The sequence below is a fragment of the Phoca vitulina genome, unplaced genomic scaffold (assembly GCF_004348235.1).
Source record: "Phoca vitulina isolate PV1807 unplaced genomic scaffold, GSC_HSeal_1.0 scaffold6, whole genome shotgun sequence".
In the NCBI taxonomy this organism is placed as follows: domain Eukaryota; kingdom Metazoa; phylum Chordata; class Mammalia; order Carnivora; family Phocidae; genus Phoca; species Phoca vitulina.
In genome coordinates, this window is record NW_022589709.1 from 20045350 (window position 1) to 20067485 (window position 22136).

General features: G+C 47.7%; 1 protein-coding gene across 2 annotated transcripts; it reads right to left on the reverse strand.

Annotated features, from left to right (window-relative positions):
- Nucleotides 1–968: 968 nt before the first annotated feature.
- Nucleotides 969–19610, reverse strand: LMAN2 (lectin, mannose binding 2). Of its 2 annotated transcripts, XM_032403818.1 has the most exons (9): nt 19372–19610; nt 19197–19312; nt 18909–19027; nt 7857–7974; nt 6942–7021; nt 6632–6793; nt 6422–6536; nt 3353–3472; nt 969–1658 (listed from the first exon to the last, which is right to left on the reverse strand). In XM_032403818.1, exons 1-9 carry the CDS (start codon nt 19446–19448, stop codon nt 1498–1500), a joined length of 1068 nt encoding a protein of 355 aa, XP_032259709.1. In that variant the 5' UTR covers nt 19449–19610; the 3' UTR covers nt 969–1497. The 2 variants fall into 2 exon arrangements, with proteins under 2 accessions (XP_032259709.1, XP_032259708.1); XM_032403817.1 differs by having other exon boundaries at nt 19197–19608.
- Nucleotides 19611–22136: the final 2526 nt, after the last annotated feature.

Below are 22136 nucleotides of genomic sequence, written 5' to 3' on the forward strand. Positions count from 1 at the left end.
TTACAGCTTCATGAATGGGCTCCCAGCCCCATGAGAAGGAAACGCAGCTCAGACTTCTCTGTCACCGTGATCTCATAAATAATCTCTCGACGTCTAATCTGTGAAAGATGAGTCCTATATATGCAGGGGACACATCAAGAAGGACAAGAGACCGTGAATAGCCCATCAACGAAGAGATCAGGAGAGTGAAAGATTAACAGGAAAATAAGTTCTTACTCTTCACTTCATCCACTTCTGTCCATTTTTTATGAGAATCTAATCAAGAATGTAAATTACAAAAAGCCTGGTTACAACAGGAAGACAGGGCTGCTCTCGCTTTTAAGATGGAGACTCAAATGTTATTTAATTTTGAGTAGGAAGATACTGACGATGGTTCTGGAATGGATGAGGACACTGTTCTGTGGCAGGGTCAGAGACATCTAAGAGCAGTCTGGAGAGCATAGGCAGGCCATGGCCAAGATGGACAGACCTGTGAAAGCTGCCAGATAAGGGTGCTTTCCCTTCAGCTGCTGGCTTTCTTCCACTCCCTGTGCCACCTTTCTCCCCTCAAGGCACCCAAAGGGAATACTGACCCCAGCCTGTCCTCCTGTACCCACGAATCCCTTCCAGATCTTCCTGAAGCACCCTTAGCCAGAGTTCCCTAGAGTTCACTTACACTTAGGTCACACCCTCCACGTGGTACCCCACATTCTCCCCTGGCTGAAGCCTTTCACCCAGAGGCTCAGAGCACATGGGAGATGGCACAGGGCCCCATCCCCATGACCCCACTTGCTATGTGACACTGGACAAGTTTCACTTGACCTCCTAGAGCTGTGCTTCCCCACCTGGGAATGGGAGCATGGCACTTGCCTCCTGGGGCTGTGTGGCAGGGCCGAGGGGTGGAGGCTGAGAGCCGTAAAGCACTGGCCACTTGAAGTTACTTGAAGAAAAAGAGAAGCAAGCCCCTTAGGACAGTCACACAGCTGAGGTTGGTTATTTCACTTTATTTAGCAAACGGTTGCACTCTGAGCCCTACACCAAATTGCTCCTCCAGCCTCACTCGAGGGTCTGCCTTGGGAAGAAGCTCAGAGGGCAACCAGGAAGGCCCGGGTTCCCCAGTCAGCCTCCTCTCTCCACCACCACACCCTGCACAGAACAAAATCACTGCTCGCGTCCTCAGGCACCCACCCCAATGTGGTTGGGAGGCCCTCCAGTGTTCAAGAGCCGCCTGCCAGGGCCCAGCTCCAGGCACAGACTCCTTCCTGCTCCCGAGATGCTGGCAACAGGCAAGTACCTCTGTCCCCAGCTGTGGGGGTGCCAAACCCTATTCCCTCGCCCTGCAGCCTGTCCCTGCTGGGCAAGAAGCAAAATGTACGAAAATACTTTTTTAATTATTTCTTTGAAACGGTTAAGAAATAAGGTCGTCTTGTTTTTCTTTTACAATCCCAGTAAAAAAAAAGTTCACATTAGTGCTAGGGCCCAAAACTAGGCCCTTCCCCGGGGCAGAGCACCGGCCACTCAGTAGAAACGCTTGTTCCGCTCCTGCCGCTTCTGAAACACTACGGCCCCCACCACAGCGCACACGATGATGCCCAGGAGCGCACAGAGCAGCAGCAGGAACACCCGCCACCCCGTCAGGGGACCGCTGCGGAAGTTTCCGGTCGGGTCATCCACATTGTCTGGGGGAGAAGAGAGGGGGAGCTGAAGCGGCAAAGTGGAGGTGTCAGGCGGGCTCCCAGGAGACAGGGGAGTCCGACAGGACGGGGCAGAGCGACAGACCGCAGCCGGCCAGCCCTACAGGGGGATGGACGGAGAGATAATCCCACTGGGACTGAGCTTCCCAGGGATCAAGGCCCCAGGAGCCTTCTGCTGCAAGAAGCTGGTGAAAACTGAATTCCTGGACTCCCCAGGAGAGCCTGAGTCTGCACAGGCACAAGACCTGTGTTCACAAGCCCCACCCCAGCCCCGTGCTGGGGTCCAAGGTCCCCCTCTGGAGAAACACAGCTCTGACTCACACCTGGATGCATTCCATGGCTCCTAGGGGGTCTCCCAGCCGCCACCGCCACCCCCACCCCCGCCCCCCCCCGTCCTTCTGCTCCAGCCACACCACTTCTCGGCCTGCTAAAACCATCAACAACTCCGCTGGGAATGAGGCCTTGACACATGAGGTATCTCCTGGAATCCCAGTCACACTGGGATGGGGAACTCATGATCTCCCTTTTACAGGAGGCTGACAGCAGGAACTGACTTTGTCAAATTCATCAGTCTATGGTGAAGGGACTGGCGTCTGGACTCATGTCCTTCTGCCCTGTGCAGCCTGGGCCCTGTTCCTGCCACTTGGCCGCCCTCCCCAGCCACAACCCTCCACTCCTTACTGTGGGGGCTGCTTGGGGCCTGGAATGCCAGCCAGGAGCCAACTTACATCCTCCTTTCCCACACAACCTGACCAGGGCAGGTCTGCTGACCCGGTCTTAACACCAGCCTCTCTCCTCTGCCTCAGTCACTAGACTAAGGCCCAGGACAGCACCTAGCCCATGGTTAGCTAGGCACAGAGTAGAAGCTCTGGAACTATCTGCTAAAGGAACGAAAGGATCAACAAGTCTGCAAACCAGTTAATCCCTGCCTAGCCAACCTCATGGGGTTGCTGGGTAGGTCAGAGCAGATGAGGTCTCTGAGAGCTCTCAGCAGCCAGAAACCCTTCAATCAAAGGCTGCAAAAACAGTGGTGTATGGTAGGGTGTGTTTAGCCTGAGATGTTTACAAGTAATCTGAATCTTAAAACAGTGAGGTGTCACATAAAATGCTGGGTTTCACTCCTGCTCCCACTCCACATGGTGACCTTGGACTAGGCTGAGAGGCTCCTCAGGGCCCCGACCCTGGCCCACAGGGACAACTTCAGGGTTCTTGGGGTGGATGTCCACACTCACAGGAGTTTCAGTTCAACCAGAACCCTTGCTCTGTGAAGACAGACTGGTGGCTAATTAGCACCACGGGAAGAGTACGAGCTTTTGGGGCTTTGCAAAAACTTAAGGTCAAATCTTGCCTTTACTTGTTTCTGAGGAAAGCTGGAGTATCAGTTCCCCTGGCTCGTGGCAGGACCTACTGCCCAGGCCATGCACCAGTTGTATCAGAATGCCCTGTACGCCACCTACACCAACAAACTGCCCCTCTGGCTTTACTGGCCATTTACCCAGCACCAAGCACTGGCAGAAGCAGATGCCAGATGTTCTCATATCTACTCATTAGCACTGACTGTTGATCCAAGACCCCAGGCCAAAGCCACAACTGGACCAGGGGAGAGCAAATGGACCACAGGCACTCAGCCAAGCTGGCCCCTCCCCCACCCCAGGCCGGGATGGGCCTCAAGCATGTACCTTTGGGTGACTTGAGGAAATTAACGCTGGGCTCAATCTTGGTCCAGTCAATGTTCTCTTCTTCAGGAGTGTGTTCTACCATCAGCTGGAACAGCTTCATGGAGATGATGTCATGATTGTCTGCAGGACCGAGAGTTAGCTTATAAGGGGCACAGAGCCTGCCTTAGGGCCACAGCCCATCCCCCTCCCCAGAGTGGGGATGCTGCTCCAGTCAGGGAAAGTAGCCAGGCCCCCAGAGAAAACCCTGCTCCTGCCTACTGCGGGGCCTGTTTTCTTCCCAGTGACCTCCAGCCACCCCCAGCAGGCAGTATTCGGCGGCTGGAATACCTCTAGAACTCAACAGTAAGAGGAGGCAGAATGCACAGGGAAAAAAAGCATGGGTTTTACACTCAAAATCACCTGGGTCTAAATCCTGAGTCAGTTTCCTTGTTTGTAAATCCGGGTGATAATCTCCACCTTGCTTGGTTAGCATGCCAAGAAAATGAGAAAGTACACACAAAGCAGAAGACATTGCCCAGCAGATAGTATGTACCAGAAAAACCCTGCATATTATTCTATGGCCGGTTGAGAAGCCTGATCCTCCCAAGGGGCAGGCAGGTAGCTGCTAGGCACTCCTGTCAGAGACCCAAGAACAGGATGCGAATGAATGACTCCACTACAGCTGAGGGCTAGGCCCCAATACATAGGCAGTGACTGTCCCTGAGGAGACATGAGAAAGGCTCAGGTCTAACCAGTTTGGGCAGAAGAGAACCTCTGCTTGACACTAAGTGATCACCCCATTTTGAGATGGGGAGGTTCAGAGCCAAGACAAGGGTCCTGGTCCCTTGATTCTAGTATCAACTCAGCTAACAAGCGGAACCTGAGGAAAAGCCTCATGTCAAAACTCTGGAGATTGGAAAAGGGAGAGCCTAAAAGCAAGGAGCTGGGTCAGGCAGAGCCATGCGGTACCTCAGAGCCCAGTGTGCACAGCCCCGGGGGCCCAGGGACAAGTCCTGACTCTGAAGTCCGACGGCAGTTCCCATCTGAGCTCTGCCGTTCCTAGGTCTGTGAACGTGGGGAAATCCCTTCACCTCTCAAACTCCCCACGGTGTCAGGTGTATAAAAGGGAAAAGACGCCGCTACGTCACGTGACTGTGAGACGCCTGCTGCAGAGGCTTGCGTTCACGAGCCTCTGATGGATGGCCAGGCACGACTACGTACACAGCCATCTTCAGCATTCCTCCCCGGGCCTCTCCAAAGAGCCCTGGAGAGCAGCCACCGCCACAGATCTGGCTTTGTGCCCAGAACCTTCTCCTGACACAGGCTGAAATACGATCAGGCGAAATTCCAGATAACCTGAGGGGAAAGACTGTGGTGGAACCCTAGATGAAACAGGACTGACAGCCAGCTGATAACTGACTACCAGGTCGTCCATGAGCAACTAATGATTCCCTGAAGCTGGGTAGCAGGGGCAAAGGGACGTATTGGACCATTCTCCCCACTTTAGGGGTATATAATTAAAATATCCACACTAAAAACTTTAAAACCCCAAAGCAACGACTCTCTGGGTACCAAGTGGACCCAGACATTTCCATGAAGGGGAGGCTCCTGGACAGTGGCTGGATTACAGGCGCTGGAAATGTCCATCCTGAGGATAAATAAGCCCTTTGTCTGATTCTTTACACTGCTTCCCACTTCTTTTTAGCAGGAGCTGGTCCTGGGCCTGGTGTCCTCTGAGGGCCCTGATGCCTCCTGAGTACCATGGCCAAGGGTCACTATCAAGTGTCACCCAGGCCCAGTGGTCCAGCAAAGCTTGCAGAGGCTGGCAGCAGCCCAATGCTTATGGAGCACACTGTGAGCCAAACAAGAGCCCTAACTTTATGAAACTTACAGTTCGGTGAAGGGGACCCAGTGAAATAAATTATATGGTAGATTTCAAGATAGTTAAATGTTATAAAGAAAAATAAAGCCAAGAAAGGTGATAAGGAGTACACAGGAGACTGGTATATGCATGTGCAATTTTAAATAAGGGAAGTAGGGGCACCTGGCTGGCTCGGTTGGTAGAGCATGCGACTCTAGATCTTGGGGTTCTGAGTTCAAGCCCCACACTGTGTGTAGAGCTTACTTAACAAAAGTAAATAAAAATAAAATAAGGGAATCAGGGAAAGCCCCAGTGAGGAAGGGACATCTGAGTAAGACCTGAAGGAGACAAGAGTGAGGCACGGGTACAAAGGCCCGACGGAGGGCACTGGTGTGTCTGAAGAACAGCTGGGGGTGATGTAAGGGAGTAGGGAGTCATGAGTCACAGGGGATGGGGTGGGGGAGCACTGGCACACAGGGCCCAGCGGACCACTCCTAGGACAGACAGTGGCCTTGACCCTGCAGGGGACAGAAGTGGCGAGACCTCACAGGAGCTTTCAAGGAATCATTCTGGCTGCTGAGCTGGAAGAGACTGTCGGGGGCTAGTGTGGAAGAAGGGGACCACATGGGAGGCTCACACAGTCATCCAAGTGAGTGAAGACGATGGCCTGGACCTGCCAAGTAGTAACAGTGGGGAGAGAAGTGGTCTGCTGCACTGAGAAGACAAGGCCAGCAGGACTCACCAAAAGATGAGAGGTGGTGTGTAAGAGAGAAAAGAGAGACCGGAACAACACCAAGGTTTTTTGGGCTGAACAACTAAAATAACAGAGGTGCCATTTATGCCTCGGTGGCAAGATGCGGGCTTCAGCTGTGGGCATGTAAAGGCTGAAATGCTTGTTGGGTATCCAGGTAGAGATGTTGAGCAGGCTCTTGGTCACATAGGTCTGAAAGGTCTGAGCTATGACGCAAAGCTGGGACTCTGCAGCACCTGGATTCAAAGCCCCCCAGTTGCTAAAGAGAGGGGAAGATGGCTGAGGGAGTGCTCATGGAATAAGCCCCAAGTGTGCCAACATTCCCAGATGCTGGAAAGTGGAGGAAGAAACCCAGGTGCATGTGTACCCAAATGAAGGGAGTTCAAGAAGGAAAAGTGATCAACTACGTCACAAGCTTCCAACAGACCAGGGAAGGTCAAGATTGAGACTTAATGCCTTGCTCAGGCCAAACACTCACCGGACAGGTCTCCAGTGCCTGCTGAAGCTCCGAAGTAGTAGCCGGTGGGCAGGCGCACTCCTGTGATGTCGATGCAATTCTTCCACTCGTTCTTGTCCTCTAGGTCAGTCATCACCTGCAGCCAGCAGCAAGTCAAGTACACACCAGGCCCAAGCCTGCCCACCTCCCCAAGCCCTGACAGACAGAGCTGGCCCTGGCCCGCCTGCTCACCGTGAGACGGCCCCGGGAGTAGCGCACAGCCAGGAAGGTATCGTGATCGCGGTTACGGAAGTCTGCCGTGCAGCCCGCCAGCTCGGTCCAGCGGCCATCTTTGCTATGGTCGTAGGACAGGGAGCCATTGTTCACCATCACCGAGACGTACGGGAACACACGCTGAGATCGAGACACCAGTTAATCCATGGCCAGTCCAGCCTGTGGGAAGCCCCTTTTGTGCCAAGACCAGGGAGAAGTCCTGGTCCCCACCTCCCGGCCGACTGCCCAGCTCTTCCTGTCCTGCCTGAGGGAGAAAGCAGAGGCATACCTCTGTGGTCTCATCGTTGGGATACGTGTCCAAGAAGATGGCTAAGCCGTGGAAGTTGTCTTTGCTTCCAAACACAGGCCCTGGAATTAAAAGGAGATGCTCTCGTAATGGGAGATACTGGAGTTGTCCCCTGGGTACCTGAAGGACAAAGTAATGCCAGTGTAGGTGGGGGCAAAAGAGGTTAATCTGTGGTCATTCACCCAGGAAAGGGAAGGAATCTCTAAGGGAGGGGAGGTGTCAGGGGTGCAGCAAAGAAGACTCAAAGTCTGAAACCAGAACTGTTGAGGGGACAACACCTGGCCTTGTACTCTGACATGTCTTGTGACAAGAGGGCAGAAAGGACCCCTACAAAGGAAACCCCATCCTCTAACCCAGGGGTCAGCAACTTTCTGTCAAGGGCCAGAGAGGAAACATTTTAGACTTTGCAGACACACATGGTCTCAGTCACATAGTCTTGTTTTTGCTTTTTTAAAAAATGGTAGAATGATGGGGCACCTGGGTGGCTCAGTCAGTTAAGCATCCGACTCTTGGGAGTTGGCTCAGGTCATGATCTCAGGGTCCTGGGATTGAGCCCTGCATCAGACTCCGCACTCAGCTCTGCCTCCCCTCTCTCTCTCCCTCTGCCCCTCCCCCTGGCTCGCACATGCTCGCTAGCATGCTCTAGCATGCACTCTTGCTCTAAAATAAATAAATAAATCTAAAAAAAAAAAAAAAAAAAGTAGAACAGTAAAATCCTTTCTTAGCTGGTGTACAACACCAGGCCACAATGGGGTACAAAATTGAGCTGCAGGATCCAGCTATCCCTCTTCCTATAGGGACACTTCCCAGAGCAGACTCGAGGTCCCGGGTTTCCTCAAAGAGGAGCAGCAGGACCAAGGGTGCAGAATGCCCCCACCTAGACAAGCGCCTCCCTACCTGGCACAAGGCGGTCCCGGGTGTACCACAAGGCAATGCCATCTCCATGGAGATTCTTCTTCCCTGCACCATGGACTTTAAAGTGGACATGCATCTCCCAGTCCTTGAGGAAGCAAGGCTGCAGGGAAAGCAGAAAGAACTGCTCAGAGCTCCCCAGGCTATCCTGCCAGCGAGAGATGACCCAGCACAGGCCCGTCTCCTCCACTGAGACTGGCACTCCTTGAAACAGGGCCAGGCAGCAGAGTCACAAGTGCCACTGACCAAGAGACACCCCACCCCCTGGCATTCTCAGCAGGAAGGGAGGGGGCTGCTGGGCTTCCCAGGTGGGGAGGAGGGGGCCACACAGTGTCCCAAGGCTGCCTGAGGCCCAGACTCTGCCCATCCTGGCCCTAGTCTTCTCTTGGGTCTGGACACAGGTTCTCACTCTTATGATTCACTTTCCTCAACACCAGCCAAACCCATCAGCCATTTCCTCTCCATCCCCACTGCTTCTGCCCCAAAATCTTGTGGAAGGATTACTACCCCTATTTGGGCCACGTATTTTACAAAAAAGAAAACTCATTCGGAGACAAAATAACTTTCCACAGCAGGTTAAGTGGATGGTCTTGATTCACACCCAGATCTATCTGACTCAGAAACTTGTGCTGTGTCTTGACCTTCAAGACTTTAACAGAAAGTGCAGCAACTCTTTTCTGGTCTCCCACCCCTACTGTCTTCCCTTCCAACCACACTTTCAAGCTGAGGGACTCAACCCCAGGTCTGGATACCTCCAAACCCCAAGCTCTTGGCCAGCACCCTTCCTGCCTCTTACAGACCCAGTCCAGCTTCAGTGTGATGGCAGTGCCAGGGCTGGGGGGGGCTGGAAGGGTCATGCTCTGGGGTCTCTGGGCTATTGTGATGTGAGAAAACGCAGATATTCCCTGGCATTCAGGAACACAAGGTGCAGAGCAGGGCACTGTCCACAGTAAGGGGAACAGCCTGGCCTCACCCACCAGGAAGTTGCTCGTGAAAACTAAGGTGTTGACACATACTTTGACAAGAATCCACTTGGGGGAAGTCTACATATGGGGATGTGAGCAAGTGTTTAAACAAAGGCCCATTAGAAAAGCAAACTAAAACAAAATGTTGTTTACTTATCAGATTGGCGACTATTAAAGAGATCATTAATACCAGTGTAGAGGAGGATGGAAAGAAACACACGCTCTCAAACAACCAATGGGACTGTAGATGCTCCCATCTTCTTGGGGGCAATCTGGTTGTTGCAGCTTTTTAACAGACCATGGCAGATCCATAAGCCTTTACACTTGAAGATATCAAAGATATTAAGAGAAGAAAAGTAAGTTGCAAAAGTTCCTTTTTTTAGAAAAAGGAATTCATATACAGAGAGAAAGAAAAAAATCAAAAGAACATGGACCAATATTAATGATACGTGACTTTGGTAGGGGAACTACAAGAAATGTTTACTTTCTATATCTGAATTTTGTATAATTTACACAGTTTTAAAAAACTCAAAAATAGAAAACTTTATATCCTCTCTTGTGTGATCTGGCTTGGGCATTCACTGATTCATCAGACTTACTGTTCTGGCTCTGGGAACCAAAAACCAAGGTGATGAGACCCAGCTCCAGCCCCTGAGAACACAGCTGGCAGACATCTAACCAACAGCTTGCAAGTAGTGTGAAATCTTGGCCTTCCCAATTCTCGGCAGTTCACTGGCTCTGGGAAAATCTGCAGATTCTAGAGGGGACAACTGAGAGGTGGTAAGACCAGCTCTCAAGGACAGATGAACAAAGACTCTGACACCAAGGCCTACTGAGGGAGTGGAAGGCCTGGTGAACCACCCTTGCCTTGGGCTGGGACCACAAAGACGGCAACCCAAATAAAAGAGTGAATGAGGAAAAGCCCTCCCAGGGGCGGTTGCTCAGCTTGAGCCCTCTCATCCCTTAAAGTAGATTAAAGTGACTCACCCAAGCCTGAAATTTTTCAACAATCTTACAAATACAATATCGGGCATACAAGAAATAACCAGGCACAAAAGACAAGTTACCAACAAAAACGAAAAGGGAGGGAGGGAGGAAACAGGCTGATGGTAACTCCAGATTCTGGACTTGCAAATAACTAGTTTACTACATTCAAGGAGATAAAAGACAAGACTGAGAACTTTGGAAAATAACTGAAATTTTTAAAAACTCACCTCACAAAAAAAAAATCCAGAACTAAAAGAATAACTGAAATTAATAATGTAATAGACAGGCTTAACAACAGATTAAAAACAGATGAAGAGAGAACCAGTGATCTCAAGGCCAATCAGATAGATAAAAATATCCAAGAAGCACAGGGAATGAATGGTAGACACAAAATTGTCAATAAGAGACAGTGAGAAACTGTAAGATACGTATAACTGGAGTTTCAGAATGAGAAGTGAGAGAACAGGTCAAAGGAACATTTAAAGAGATGTCCATGTACTTACTAAAACTGATTCAAAAACATTATGCCACAAACCTTAAATCTTACAAACCAAAAGAGACAAAAAGAAAACCATACCTAGGCACATTAAAAAGGGAGGGAGGGAGGGAGAGGGAAAAAGAAAGTCTTAAAAGCAACCAGAGGGGGAAAAAACACAAGATTATCTTCAAAGGAAGAATTAGCCTGTTATGGGGCTTCATCAACAGAAACACTGGGAGCAAGAAGACAACAGATTGAAATATTTGGAGTTAAAAGAAAGTAACAACCAACATAGGATTCTATACTTAGCAAATGTTATCCTTCAAGAATGAAGGTGAAATTAAGACATTTTTAGATAAACAAAAACATTAAAACTGTCTTTCATTCATCAGAAAGAAGGAAAATTATCCAGATCCAGAGTAAAGTCAGAGATTCAGGAAGGAACAAAGAGCAACCAATACAGTAAATGTGGGGGTAAATATTTGACTGTATAAAATAATGTTTTATGTGACTTAAAACAGAGAGGATTAAAATAAATGACAACAATGGGGTAAATAAAGTTAAAGTAGTCTAAGATCTTTGCATTGTCCAGGAAGAAGGTACACATTATCATTAGACTTTGGTAAAATATGGCTGTGTGTTTTAAACTCCAGAGTAATCACTGAAAAATCAGGGATCAAAGAACTTTCAAGCTAGCAGAAGACTAAAAATGGAATAAAAATTAACCAACCCAAAAGAAATCCAGAGAGAAAAATGAACAGAGAATGAGCAGTACAAATAGAAAATAAATAATAGGAAGGTAGGTAAAACCAAAATCCGGGGCGCCTGGGTGGCTCAGTCAGTTGGGTGTCCAACTCTTGGTTTCAGCTCATATCGTGGTCTCAGGGTGGTGAGATTGAGCCCCACATCGGGCTCTGAGCTCAGTGCAGGGTCTGCTTACGACTCTCTCTCCCTCTCCCTCTGCCCGTCCCCCTTTCTATTTAGATAAATAAATCTTAAAAAAAAAATCAGTAATTATCATAAATGTAGATGACTACATGCTGGTAAGGCTACATAAGATCGCTCTGTATTATTTTTTACAACTGTATGTGAATTGGGGTGCCTGGGTGGCTCAGTCAGTTGAGCATCTGCCTTCAGCTCAGGTCATGATCCCAGGGTCCTGGGATCGAGCCCCATATCGGGCTCCCTGCTCAGCGGGGAGTCTGCTTCTCCCTCTCCCACTGCCCCTGCCCCCTGCTCATGCTCTCTCTCTCCCTCTCTCTTAAATAAATAAAATCTTTAAAACAAAACAAAAACCTGTATGTGAATTTACAATTATCTCAAAATAAATTTATTTTAAATAGTAAATAAAAGATCAAAGACAAACTTAAGAGCTAAAACTATAAATCTCTTAGAAGAAAACACAGGGAAAATGTTCACAACATTGGATTTAGCAAGATTTCTTGGATAGGACACCAAAGCACAGACAAAAACAAAAAAATAAAGTGAATTTCATCAAAATTAAAAATTCTTGCACATCAAAAACATCGAGAGTAAAAAGACAAACCACAAAATGGGAGAAAATATTTCCAAATCATGTATCTGATAAGGGAGTAGTGTCTCCCAAATATACAGAGAGCTCCTAAAGTTCAACAATAAAAAAAGAAAACAAAATTTTTCAAAATGAGCAAAGGACTTTTTTTTTTTAAAGATTTTATTTATTTATTTGACAGAGACAGAGACAGCGAGAGCAGGAACACAAGCAGGGGGAGTGGGAGAGGGAGAAGCAGGCTTCCCCGCTGAGCAGGGAGCCCGATGCGGGGCTCGATCCCAGGACCCTGGGATCATGACCTGAGCCGAAGGCAGACGCTTAACCGACTGAGCCACCCAGGCGCCCCATCAAAATGAGCAAAGGACTTGACTAGACATTTTTCTAAGGTAGAAAATAAACAAATGGTCAATATGCACATGAAAAATGCTCAATGTCATTAGTTATTAGAGAAATGCAAATCAAAACCACAAGACCCTGCCTCATACCCATTAGGATGGATGACTATCATAAAAAAAAAAAAACAAAAACAGAAAATAAGAAGTGTTGGCAGGGCATCTGGCTGGCTCCGTGGATGGAGCCTGTGACTCCTGATCTCCAGGTTGTGAGTTCGAGCCCCAGATTGGGTGTAGAGATTACTTAAATAAATAAATGAATAAACTTAAAATAAAAAAAAAAACAAGTGTTGGCAAGAAGTGGAAAAACTGGAACCTTTGTGCATTGCTGGTGGGAATGTAAAATGGTGTAGTTGCTGTGGAAAACAGTTTGGCGGTTCTCAAAAAGTTAAACATAGGGGCGCCTGGGTGGCTCAGTCAGTTAAGTGTCTGCCTTCGGCTCAGGTCTTGATACCAGGGTCCTGGGATTGAGCCCCGCATCAGGCTCTGCTCTCTGCTCTCAGAATTCTCTCTCTCTCAAATAAATAAAATCTTTTTTTTTTTTTTTTAAGATTTTTTATTTATTTATTTGACACAGAAGGAGAGATAGTGAGAGAGCACAAGCAGGGGGAGCGGCAGGCAGGCAGAGGGAGAGAAAGAAGCAGGCTTCCCACTGAGCAAGGAGACCGATGTGGGGCTGGATCCCAGGACACTGGGATCATGACCCGAGCCAAAGGCAGCCGCCCAACTGATTGAGCCACCTAGGCGCCCCTCAAATAAATAAAATCTTTAAAAAAAAAAAAAAAAAAGTTAAACATAGAATTACCATATGACCCAGCATTTCCACTTCCTAGGTTTATACTCAAAATAACTAAAAGCAAGGACTCAAACACTCATGTACACCCATGTTCACAGCCCATTACTCACAACAGCCACAACGTAGAAACAACCCAGGAGTCCATCAACAAATAAATGGATTAACAAAATGTGGTAAACACACACAGGAATATTATTCAGCCATAAAAAGGAATGAGGTACCGATATATGCTACAACATGAAACTTGAGCTATGCTAACTGAAATAAGCCAAACACAAATATTCTACGATTTCATTAAATGAGGTCCCTAAAAGAGTCAAATTCAGACAGAAAGTAGACTACTGGTTATCAGAGACTGTGGGGAACCGGGAATGGAGAGTCAGTGTTTAATGAGTACCAAGTTTCAGTTTGGAAGGTCAGGAAAATTCTGGAGATAGACTGTTATTGATGGTTGTACAACAAGGTGAATGTACTTAATGCCACTGAACTGTACACTTAAAATGGTTAAGGTGGTAAATTTTATGCTATGTATGTTTACCATGATAAAAAACGTTTGTGGAATTTTCTTTTGCATGTGTGCAGATACATAAATACAATAATCAATAATTTTTTTAGATAGCCATTACATTTTTCAACACCATTTAAATGCCAATGAGAAGCCTACTGAAGGGAAAGTTTTCATAAAGGATTTAAAAGTGAAAAAAAAAGGTTAAAATGACAATTTGTTATGTGTTTTACCACAATAAAAATAAACCAATAATCCCCGGAAAGCCTAATTATATGCTCTTTACAGGACACAACTCTAAAACATGAAAAAAGGAAAAGGATAGAAAAGATATAGCATGCAAATGCTAACCAAAAGCAGGCTTGTGCAGCTATACTGATAACAAAGTTTAAAAGGGAACTTTTTAAAGACTTTTTATTTATTTATTTGACATGACAGCGAGCTCGAGCACAAGCAGGGGGAGTGGCAGGCAGAGGGAGAAGCAGGCAGAAGCAGGCTCCCCGCTGAGCAGAGAGCCCGATGTGGGACTCGATCCCAGGACCCTGGGATCATGACCTGAGCCGAAGGCAGATGCTTAACCGACTGAGCCACCCAGGCGCCCCTAAAAGGGGACTTTTTAATGACAAAAATATTTAATGAACAAGACTTCATTTACCAGGAAAATTTTGGCCTCAAAATCTATAAAGCAGAGACTGAGAGAATTACAAAAGTAAAAGCAAATCCACAAAGCAATTTTAACACACCTCTTCAGTAATTGATAAAAACGAGCAAAAATGTCAGGAAGAATACAGATATTTGAACCCAATCAGCAAATCTGACCAAGGACCTAAATGGCACAATGCACTCAACTAGCTGAGAATCCACATTCTTTGCAAACACACACAGAAAATTTTCCAAAAACCTGACCATTTCCAAGACTCAAAAGACCTCCAAGGATGGAAATAATAGCTTGTGTTCTTTCACCATGATAAAATCAAACTAGATATTAATGACAACTTAATTTTTTAGTAACTAGAAAAGCCTTCATGTTTGAAAAAAAAAATGTTAAATATATCTCACCTCTATAAAAGCCCAGAAACCAGATTTCAAATGGTCTCTTTGGTGCCCAGGAGTTTTCTGCACCTGGGAACAATGCACTGAGCTAAGACCCCAAGGTGGTTCAAGGGATGCCTCCAAGCAGAAGGGCAACTGTGAACAGGGAGATGAGAAAGGAACACCTACTCTCCTGCCCCTGGTATGGTTCATAGGGAGGGGAGTTTCTGGAAAGGGTACACAAAGAAGCTGAAACCTGGAAACTGATTCCTACAGGACTATCCAGGCCTTAGAAAGTCTCTGCGTACGGCAGATTGAAGACTGCAGATCAGTGGAGGGAAATACCAAGATAGAGACAATATAAATCCTCTGAAGGATTTTAAGCAGGTGCAGGTGAGGTACCAGCTGAAACGGATTTAGAAGCTGCTTTTGGAGACAGAACGTGACACGGCCATGGTTTTCCACCCTCGCTGCAAAGCTGAGCCAGCTGGGGAGCTCAGCAATCTTAACGCCCTGGCCCTCCCTGGGGCCAGCTAAATCAGAATCACCTGGCAATCATAGAGCATTTTTACAGTTCGTGGTTTCCATGTCTTTGCATGGAAAGGCAGAGATAATCCAACAGTCAGCTCATACATCATGACACATGTTGATGAAAGATCACTACATGATTTGGGGTTTGTAAACCTAAAGAAGTTTAAAATATTGAGTAACTCTGCTATAACAAAACTCCCTGCATCTCCATTACTATCTAAGTGAACACAGATTCTCAGCATTCACATCTATAAAAACAAAAAGCAGAAGTGGTGCTGAGGCCTCTCTTACTGACAATAATATCCATCCAGACAGGGATGGAGGGACAACAGTTTACTGGGATGCATTCAATAAATTTTTACTTTTCAATAATTATCAAAAAATTGTGTAATGCATTTATTTTGACCAACTGTGTATTAATAATTATAATATTCCCCCCAAAATATTAAAACTTAGTTTCAAGGTCCCAAAAAAGTTAAAAGGTTTAAATTATTACATTTTTTTAGTTGCAGAGGAATGGGACAAGTTATTCAATAAGAGATTTTCAAGCACTAAATATACTGCATAGAACAAAATTCTGTGTGGGATGAAATGAAAATACAAATTCAAAAAAAAAAACCTGATGTATAATTTGGGCTGATTCAGTGTTTAAAACATACAGTGGATATCAAATTGAAATATTTAGATTCCACTGAATACACTTAAGAGTACTGAACAGTTTCATTTTTTTAAATTTTTTTTAGAAGATTTTATTTATTTATTTGACAGAGAGAGGCACAGCGAAAGAGGGAACACAAGTAGGCGGAGTGGAAGAGGGAGAAGCAGACTCCCCGCTGAGCAAGGAGCCTGATGTGGGGCTTAATCCCAAGACTCCGGGATCATGACCTGAGCTGAAGGCAGACACCCAACGACTGAGCCACCCAGGCGCCCCTGAACAATTTCATTTTAAGATTTAGGGGCGCCTGGGTGGCTCCGTCAGTTGAGCGTCTGACTCTTGATTTCGGCTCTCAGCTCGGGTCATGATCTCGAGGTCTCACTCCCCCGCTCAGTTCTGTTTGCTCAGCTCGGAGTCCGAGGAAGATTCTCCCCTCCCCCTCTGCCCCTCCCCCCACTGGGGCGCATGCGCTCTCCCTCAATACATAGTTACGTACACAAAATCTTAAAAAAATAATAAAATGGGGGCGCCTGGATGGCTCAGGCGTTAAGCGTCTGCCTTAGGCTCAGGTCATGATCCCAGCCTCCTGGGATCGAGCCCCGCATCGGGCTCCCTGCTCAGTGGGAAGCCTGCTTCTCCCTCTCCCACTCCCCCTGTTTGTGCTCCCTCTCTCGCTGTGTCTCTGTCAAATAAATAAAATCTTAAATAAACAAACAAATAAATAAATAAAATGGCAATATTTAAAATATGCTGGAAACTACATCCTTTACAAATATTTAAACTTAAGCAATTCTGGATATCAACTTCTAAAAAGTGCAAGAGGGTATGTACTTCCAGAGAGTACATCAGCCAAAAAAGCTTAAATTCCACTCTGCAGCCTCCACACAAGGCTCAAGGCGGGGCCCAATCAGCCCCACGGGCTTCCCTCTGTCCTGTGCTCCAGCCACTGGACTCTTGGGAGTTCCAGTCACCTTGGGGCCACTCCTTGGTCTGAACCATTCTACCCCAAAACAGCAGAAGCTATGTTTTCTCTGCTTGGACAATAGCAGGTGCTTAGGAGTATCTGCTAATTCAGTGCCCCTCCCAGAAGTGAGGACAAAGAAAAGTTCAGAAAGCACCTCTCCAGTCAAGTAAAGGAAGAGATGGTTCTTGGGAAACAATAAGCAGAAAATTCTAAGAGTTCCAAGCAATTTCTTTCAAGAATTACAGGAAACACTCCAACCCTTTCAAGAATATCTGCAGGGCCAAATAGGAAAATCCCCAGAAGTGAATGGAGATGTGGGGGAAAGAAGAGAATTAGAGTCCAGACTGAAAATTTGATGAATTTGTGCAGAATTCTCTCAGCCTTGTGACATCACCACACCACTGACAATGCCAACCAACAGTTACCCACAACCATAATTAAGTTACTTGTAACTGAACGAATTTCTAAAAGTTCCAGAACTATTTGTACCTTACTTAAAAAAATAAAAAATTAATGACATACTGAACTCACTTCCATAAAAAATGTAATCCTACATTATAATTTTTAAAAATTATCTGAAAGCCCTAGACAGAATAACATGACAGTATGTGACGCGGGGGAGAGAAAGTAGTTAATGAAATACTGAGTGGGTGGCACTCAAGCTGAGATATACCAGATGAGAAAGAAGCAAGCAGGCATGAAGAGCCAGGAGGCAGTGTCCCAAAGAGAGGGAACAACAAGTGCAAAGGTCCTGAGGCAAGAAGGCAGCCAGAGAGGCTGGAACAAAATAACCAGTATAAATGGAGATGCCAAGCACCAGGAGCCAGACTGTGTAGACATAATGCTTGTTTATCCCCTTCGCAGGAGACCCCAGGCTCTGAGGATAAGAGTGAAAGCTGAAGAAAGTAACCCAGAAGCCCCTAGCAGAAAGGAGGAGGAGCAGAAGGGACAGGCAGCTGAGGCAACACAAGGACAGTGTGGGCTCCCAGAACTAAATGGGGAAGCCATCCAGAATGGACCAAAGAACAGGGTGATGGAGAAAAGTAGGACAATGGTCAACAGCTTAGGCCTACGAGAATAACTAGAATCAGGCAGGTTGAGGTAGGAGCAGCTTCCAACCTGTGACCCAGCCCCAAATTAGTCCTCTTTCCTAACCTAGACTTTCTCAGTGTAGAGTCTGTGTAGCAACTTATCTTGGCCACTGGTCATGTATGACATGCCAGTGACACTTGAGGTTCCCTAACCTCTGGAGTAAAGATCACAAAAATTAAAACTGCCCACAGGTCCAGCTCCTCTATACCACTGATGACAAGACCCTCCGTGAAGCACTGGGGAAGTGGACTAAGTCTGCAAGTATTTCTTTTTTTTTTTCCTAAAGATTTAATTTATTTATTTGACAGAGAGACACAGCGAGAGAGGGAACACAAGCAGGGGGAGTGGGAGAGGGAGAAGCAGGCTTCCCACAGAGCAGGGAGCCCGACGCGGGGCTCAATCCCAGGACCCTGGGATCATGACCCGAGCCGAAGACAGAGGCCCAACGACTGAGCCACCCAGGCGCCCCCCCTGCAAGTATTTCTAAGGGATTCCTCCACTGTCCAGAGGGAGGGAAGGGGTCATGTGTAGCAAGTGAATTGCTGGGCTTAGATATCAGACAGATCAGAATTTAAATACTGATTATACCATTCACTGTCTGTGTTAGCTTTGCATAAAGCCATGGCAGTCATCAACTTCAAACAGCCTGTTTGAGAATTAAATGCAATAAGGCATTTTAAGTTCAGTGCCTAACACACACAAAATACCCAATAAAGATTCCATCTGTCCCATTTATCCCACTATTGACAGAGTTGAATTCAGACAGCCTGAGAGCTCCAATGCTTAGTAGCTATGCGACTTTGAGCAAGGCACTTTCAACTGAGCTTTAGCTTTGTCAGTAAAATGGAGATAACATCACTTACTTCACATGGCTTTCGAAGAAACTAAATGAGAAAGGTGTGAAGTGTCAGGCACAGCTCCTGACACACAGTAACTTCAGTAATCATTCCTGGTAACTTCAATAGTCACTGGTGAGTGCTACCAAGATGAGGAAACCTTGGGTGGTGGGGGGGTGCAAGCCTTCAAACCAAGCGCAGGTCTGGGGTGCTGCGGAGACTGGGAGTAGTGGCTTACTTAAGGATATACCTAGCGTCCTGGGAGCCACTCACCTGGTGGTTCCAGATAGAGCCCTCTTTGCTGCGCTCATCAGGGGTCAAACGCACGTACTGGCTCGTGAGTATAGTGCTGCCTTGGAAGTCCCAGAGGGGCATGGAGCTGGAACCGACCCCTGTGGGCAGAGATGGGCGTAGACAGGTGCGTAAGAGGCCATGCCAGGACTGGCCTTGCCAGAGGCAGGAAACCCACACAGCTGCTTTGCTCGGGAGAAAGGAAACCCCTTCACCCAACCCTGTCCAGCCTCGCCCTCACCCTGCACTCATTCCCGCCCCAGGCCTCACCTTGGTAAGGCTTGATAAGCGAATGCTCCCGCTTGAGGTGTTCACTGTTGCCGTCAGTTATATCCGCAACAACCGGCCCCAGTAACAGGAGAAGTAGTAGAGGTGCAGTGGGGCCAGGGCCGGGGCCGGGAAGCCCAGGCCTCCCCGGGCACCGCCGGCCCCAGCCCCAGCGCCAAATCCAGCCTTCGGCCGCCATTCTCCGTTCCTCTCGGCCACTTCCGCCCTAGGACTTCCGCCTTCCGGGTGTCCCATCTAATGTCCTCCGGCCGGAAACCCTTCAACCCCAGTGTCACCGGGAAGTTAAAAAAGCAAAGCCTCGCAGCCGAAAGGAAGGCGGCTTTATTTACTGAGCAGCCCTCCAGCCTGGTCAAGTGCTGTTCCATCTCCTTGGCGGCTTCGAGGAAACTGTCGGCCAGCCTCAGCAAGGGGGTCCTAGGAGCGACAAGAGCCGCAACCAATCATGGAACAGCACGTTGGGCTTGTGAGCCAATGAGGAACAGAAGGGTAGTTTGATTCAGGGAAGCACGAAGGTCGTGTGCGTAGCGAGGCATGCTGGAACTCGTAGTTTTGGGGGGCCTTCCGCGCGGGCTGGACAGACGAAGACTATAACGACCTCGGCCACCGGCCGGTGATCGCGTCTCTGGAGTAACGTTTCCCAGGCCTGAGGGGAAAGAATTCAGAATGGAAGGAGGAGGCCTGAATTCCAACTCCCTCGCCCCTCGCACTCACTGGGTGGCTCTGGCTAGCCTCTCTTTAGCCTCTCTGGTCCCACCCCTCTCCTAGCGTCACGCCTTTGGAGACGTAGAATTCCCAGTTGAGGGCGTACACTACTCCCAGCTCCGTGGCCCATAGAGTTTAAGCAGGAGGAGCCGACCCGGATCCTGTCCCGGACCCCGGTGACGGTTGGGACCCACCCGGATCCAAACCATGTTAGTGCCCGCCCGCTGCAGCTGGAAGCGGCCATGAATGGTCCAGAAAAGCTAACCTGTGGACCAGAGGTTAAAACACTGCTGGCCCACAGCCAAACAGAGCTCTGTTTTACCTGCTCATGCTATTTCAATACAATAATTTAAATACCGATATTTTTATCTTTTATTTGTATTATTTTAAATATTTTATTTGAGAGCAAGAGCGCACAAACCGGGGGAGGGGCATAGGGAGAGGGAGAAGCCGACTCCCCGCTGAGCAGCGATTCCCAGCCGCAGGCAGCCACTTAACAGACTGAGCCACCCAGGCGCCCATTGATATTTTTAAATGGACAGACTTAACATCAGAAATCCAAACTTCCGGTTTTTCAGAAAAATCTGGAGCTCCAACCACACTACGCCTATGTGGCCTTATAAAGGCCTTCCTCTGCTGAGCTAGCCTCCCCACTGGCCGCTAATTTATAGCACCTGCCCCAACCCTCTAGCTATTTGAATTAATAACCCCTGTTACAGATCATGGGGTGGGACGTGGAATCATTGGTTGTTTGCTCCTTTATATTGTCCAAGAATCTTCCCTTTTGAATGAGTGAACTTAAGATTAGTGCTGAGACATCTTTTCTGGATCACATATTTTTTATTCGCTTATTATTAATATGCTCATATATGTAGTACAGACATATAATACAACGAAAGTCCCCTGCCACTCCCCTCCCAAAGAGTATTCCCTTCCAGAGATTTATCTATAGCTATACAAACAAGGATATGTACCTTCCACTAGACCTCTAGGAAGGCTAGGATTTTTGCCAGTTATGGTCACTTCTGAATCCCCAGCATCTGGAAGCACACTTGGCACAAAGGAAGTGATTATTAAGTAATTAGTAAAAATATGAATATTTGTTCTAGAACCTGGAATTGGGTCATGAAGCATGAGTAGGAGTTTACCAGCAAGGGGAAAGGCATTCTCAGCAGAGAGAACAGGAGATGCAAAGGCCCAGAGGGATGCCTGAGAGCATATGGGATGAAAGCAGTTCGGAATGGCTGAGGAGAGGTGGGGGAGAGTGTAGCTGAGGCCAGAACTTGAAGGGCCTTCAATTTCCAGCTAAGAAACGTGGCCTTTTTCCAGAAAGCAATGGGATGGTTTTAAGCATGGGAGTGGCCAACATGGGTTTCTCTGGCTACGTTGAGGAGAAGAGATTGGAGGGGGGCTACCCTACCCAGGTGGGGAGACTGAATAAAAGGTCATTATGACCAGATGAGAGATAGCAAGGCCTGATCCAGGGAAGTCTCCAGAGGGAAGGGGGATCAGATCTCCCACAGGGAGACTAGATATCAGTAATTGATCCCCTGTGAGAAGCCAGGGAGAGAGAAGTTGAGAACAGCGTTCTGAGGGCTGGAGGGGAGAAAACTTGGTAAGGACTAAGAGATGGGAAGTCCCAGGGTTGGCTGGGGTCCCTGGGGTAAAGATGTGATCAGAGCTGAAATTGGCATCCATAGTGGAGAGGTGAGGAGAGGAGAGGATGACCTTAGCAAGGGTCAGAGCCTGTAACAGGGTCTTTTTGGGGAGAAAGATGAACTGTTGGCACCTGGCCTGTGGGCAGCCCAGGTGCAGCTCCTGGCACCCAAGCACACATATTCACAACTTAGCAGTATCTAACTTGATGTATAACTTTGGGAACTCACTCCTCCCTGAGTCTCAGTTTCCTGATCTGTAAAATGGAAATAACACCACTCACAAAGAGGGTGTTAGGATCAAATGAAGTCATGTGGGGAGAAGACCCTGTAAACGGTGAAGCCCGCCATGAAACCTAGGCCCAGATCCATGGCACAGCAGATAGGCAGTCTCTGCTGACATCACGCACCCTAGAAACCCCTCCCAGGCACAATGCCATTGTCGTGCACCTTATTAAGACAATGCTCCAGGCCCAAAAGCAACCCCCAATACACATACCAAGTCTGACTGAATCCCTCTATCTGGGGGACCTGGAGCAAGGTGTCTGGGAAGAGGGGAGTCAGG

Bases quoted from the DNA above. Each gene is read 5' to 3' on its own strand.
- LMAN2 (XM_032403817.1), bottom strand. From the start codon at position 19,392: ATGGCGGCCGAAGGCTGGATTTGGCGCTGGGGCTGGGGCCGGCGGTGC. The intron at 7,975-18,908 runs GTGAGTGGCTCC...CTTTCCCTGCAG, and splicing joins GCTCTATCTGGAACCACCAG to CCTTGCTTCCTCAAGGACTG. The intron at 1,659-3,352 runs GTACATGCTTGA...CTTCTCCCCCAG, and splicing joins TTTCCTCAAGTCACCCAAAG to ACAATGTGGATGACCCGACC.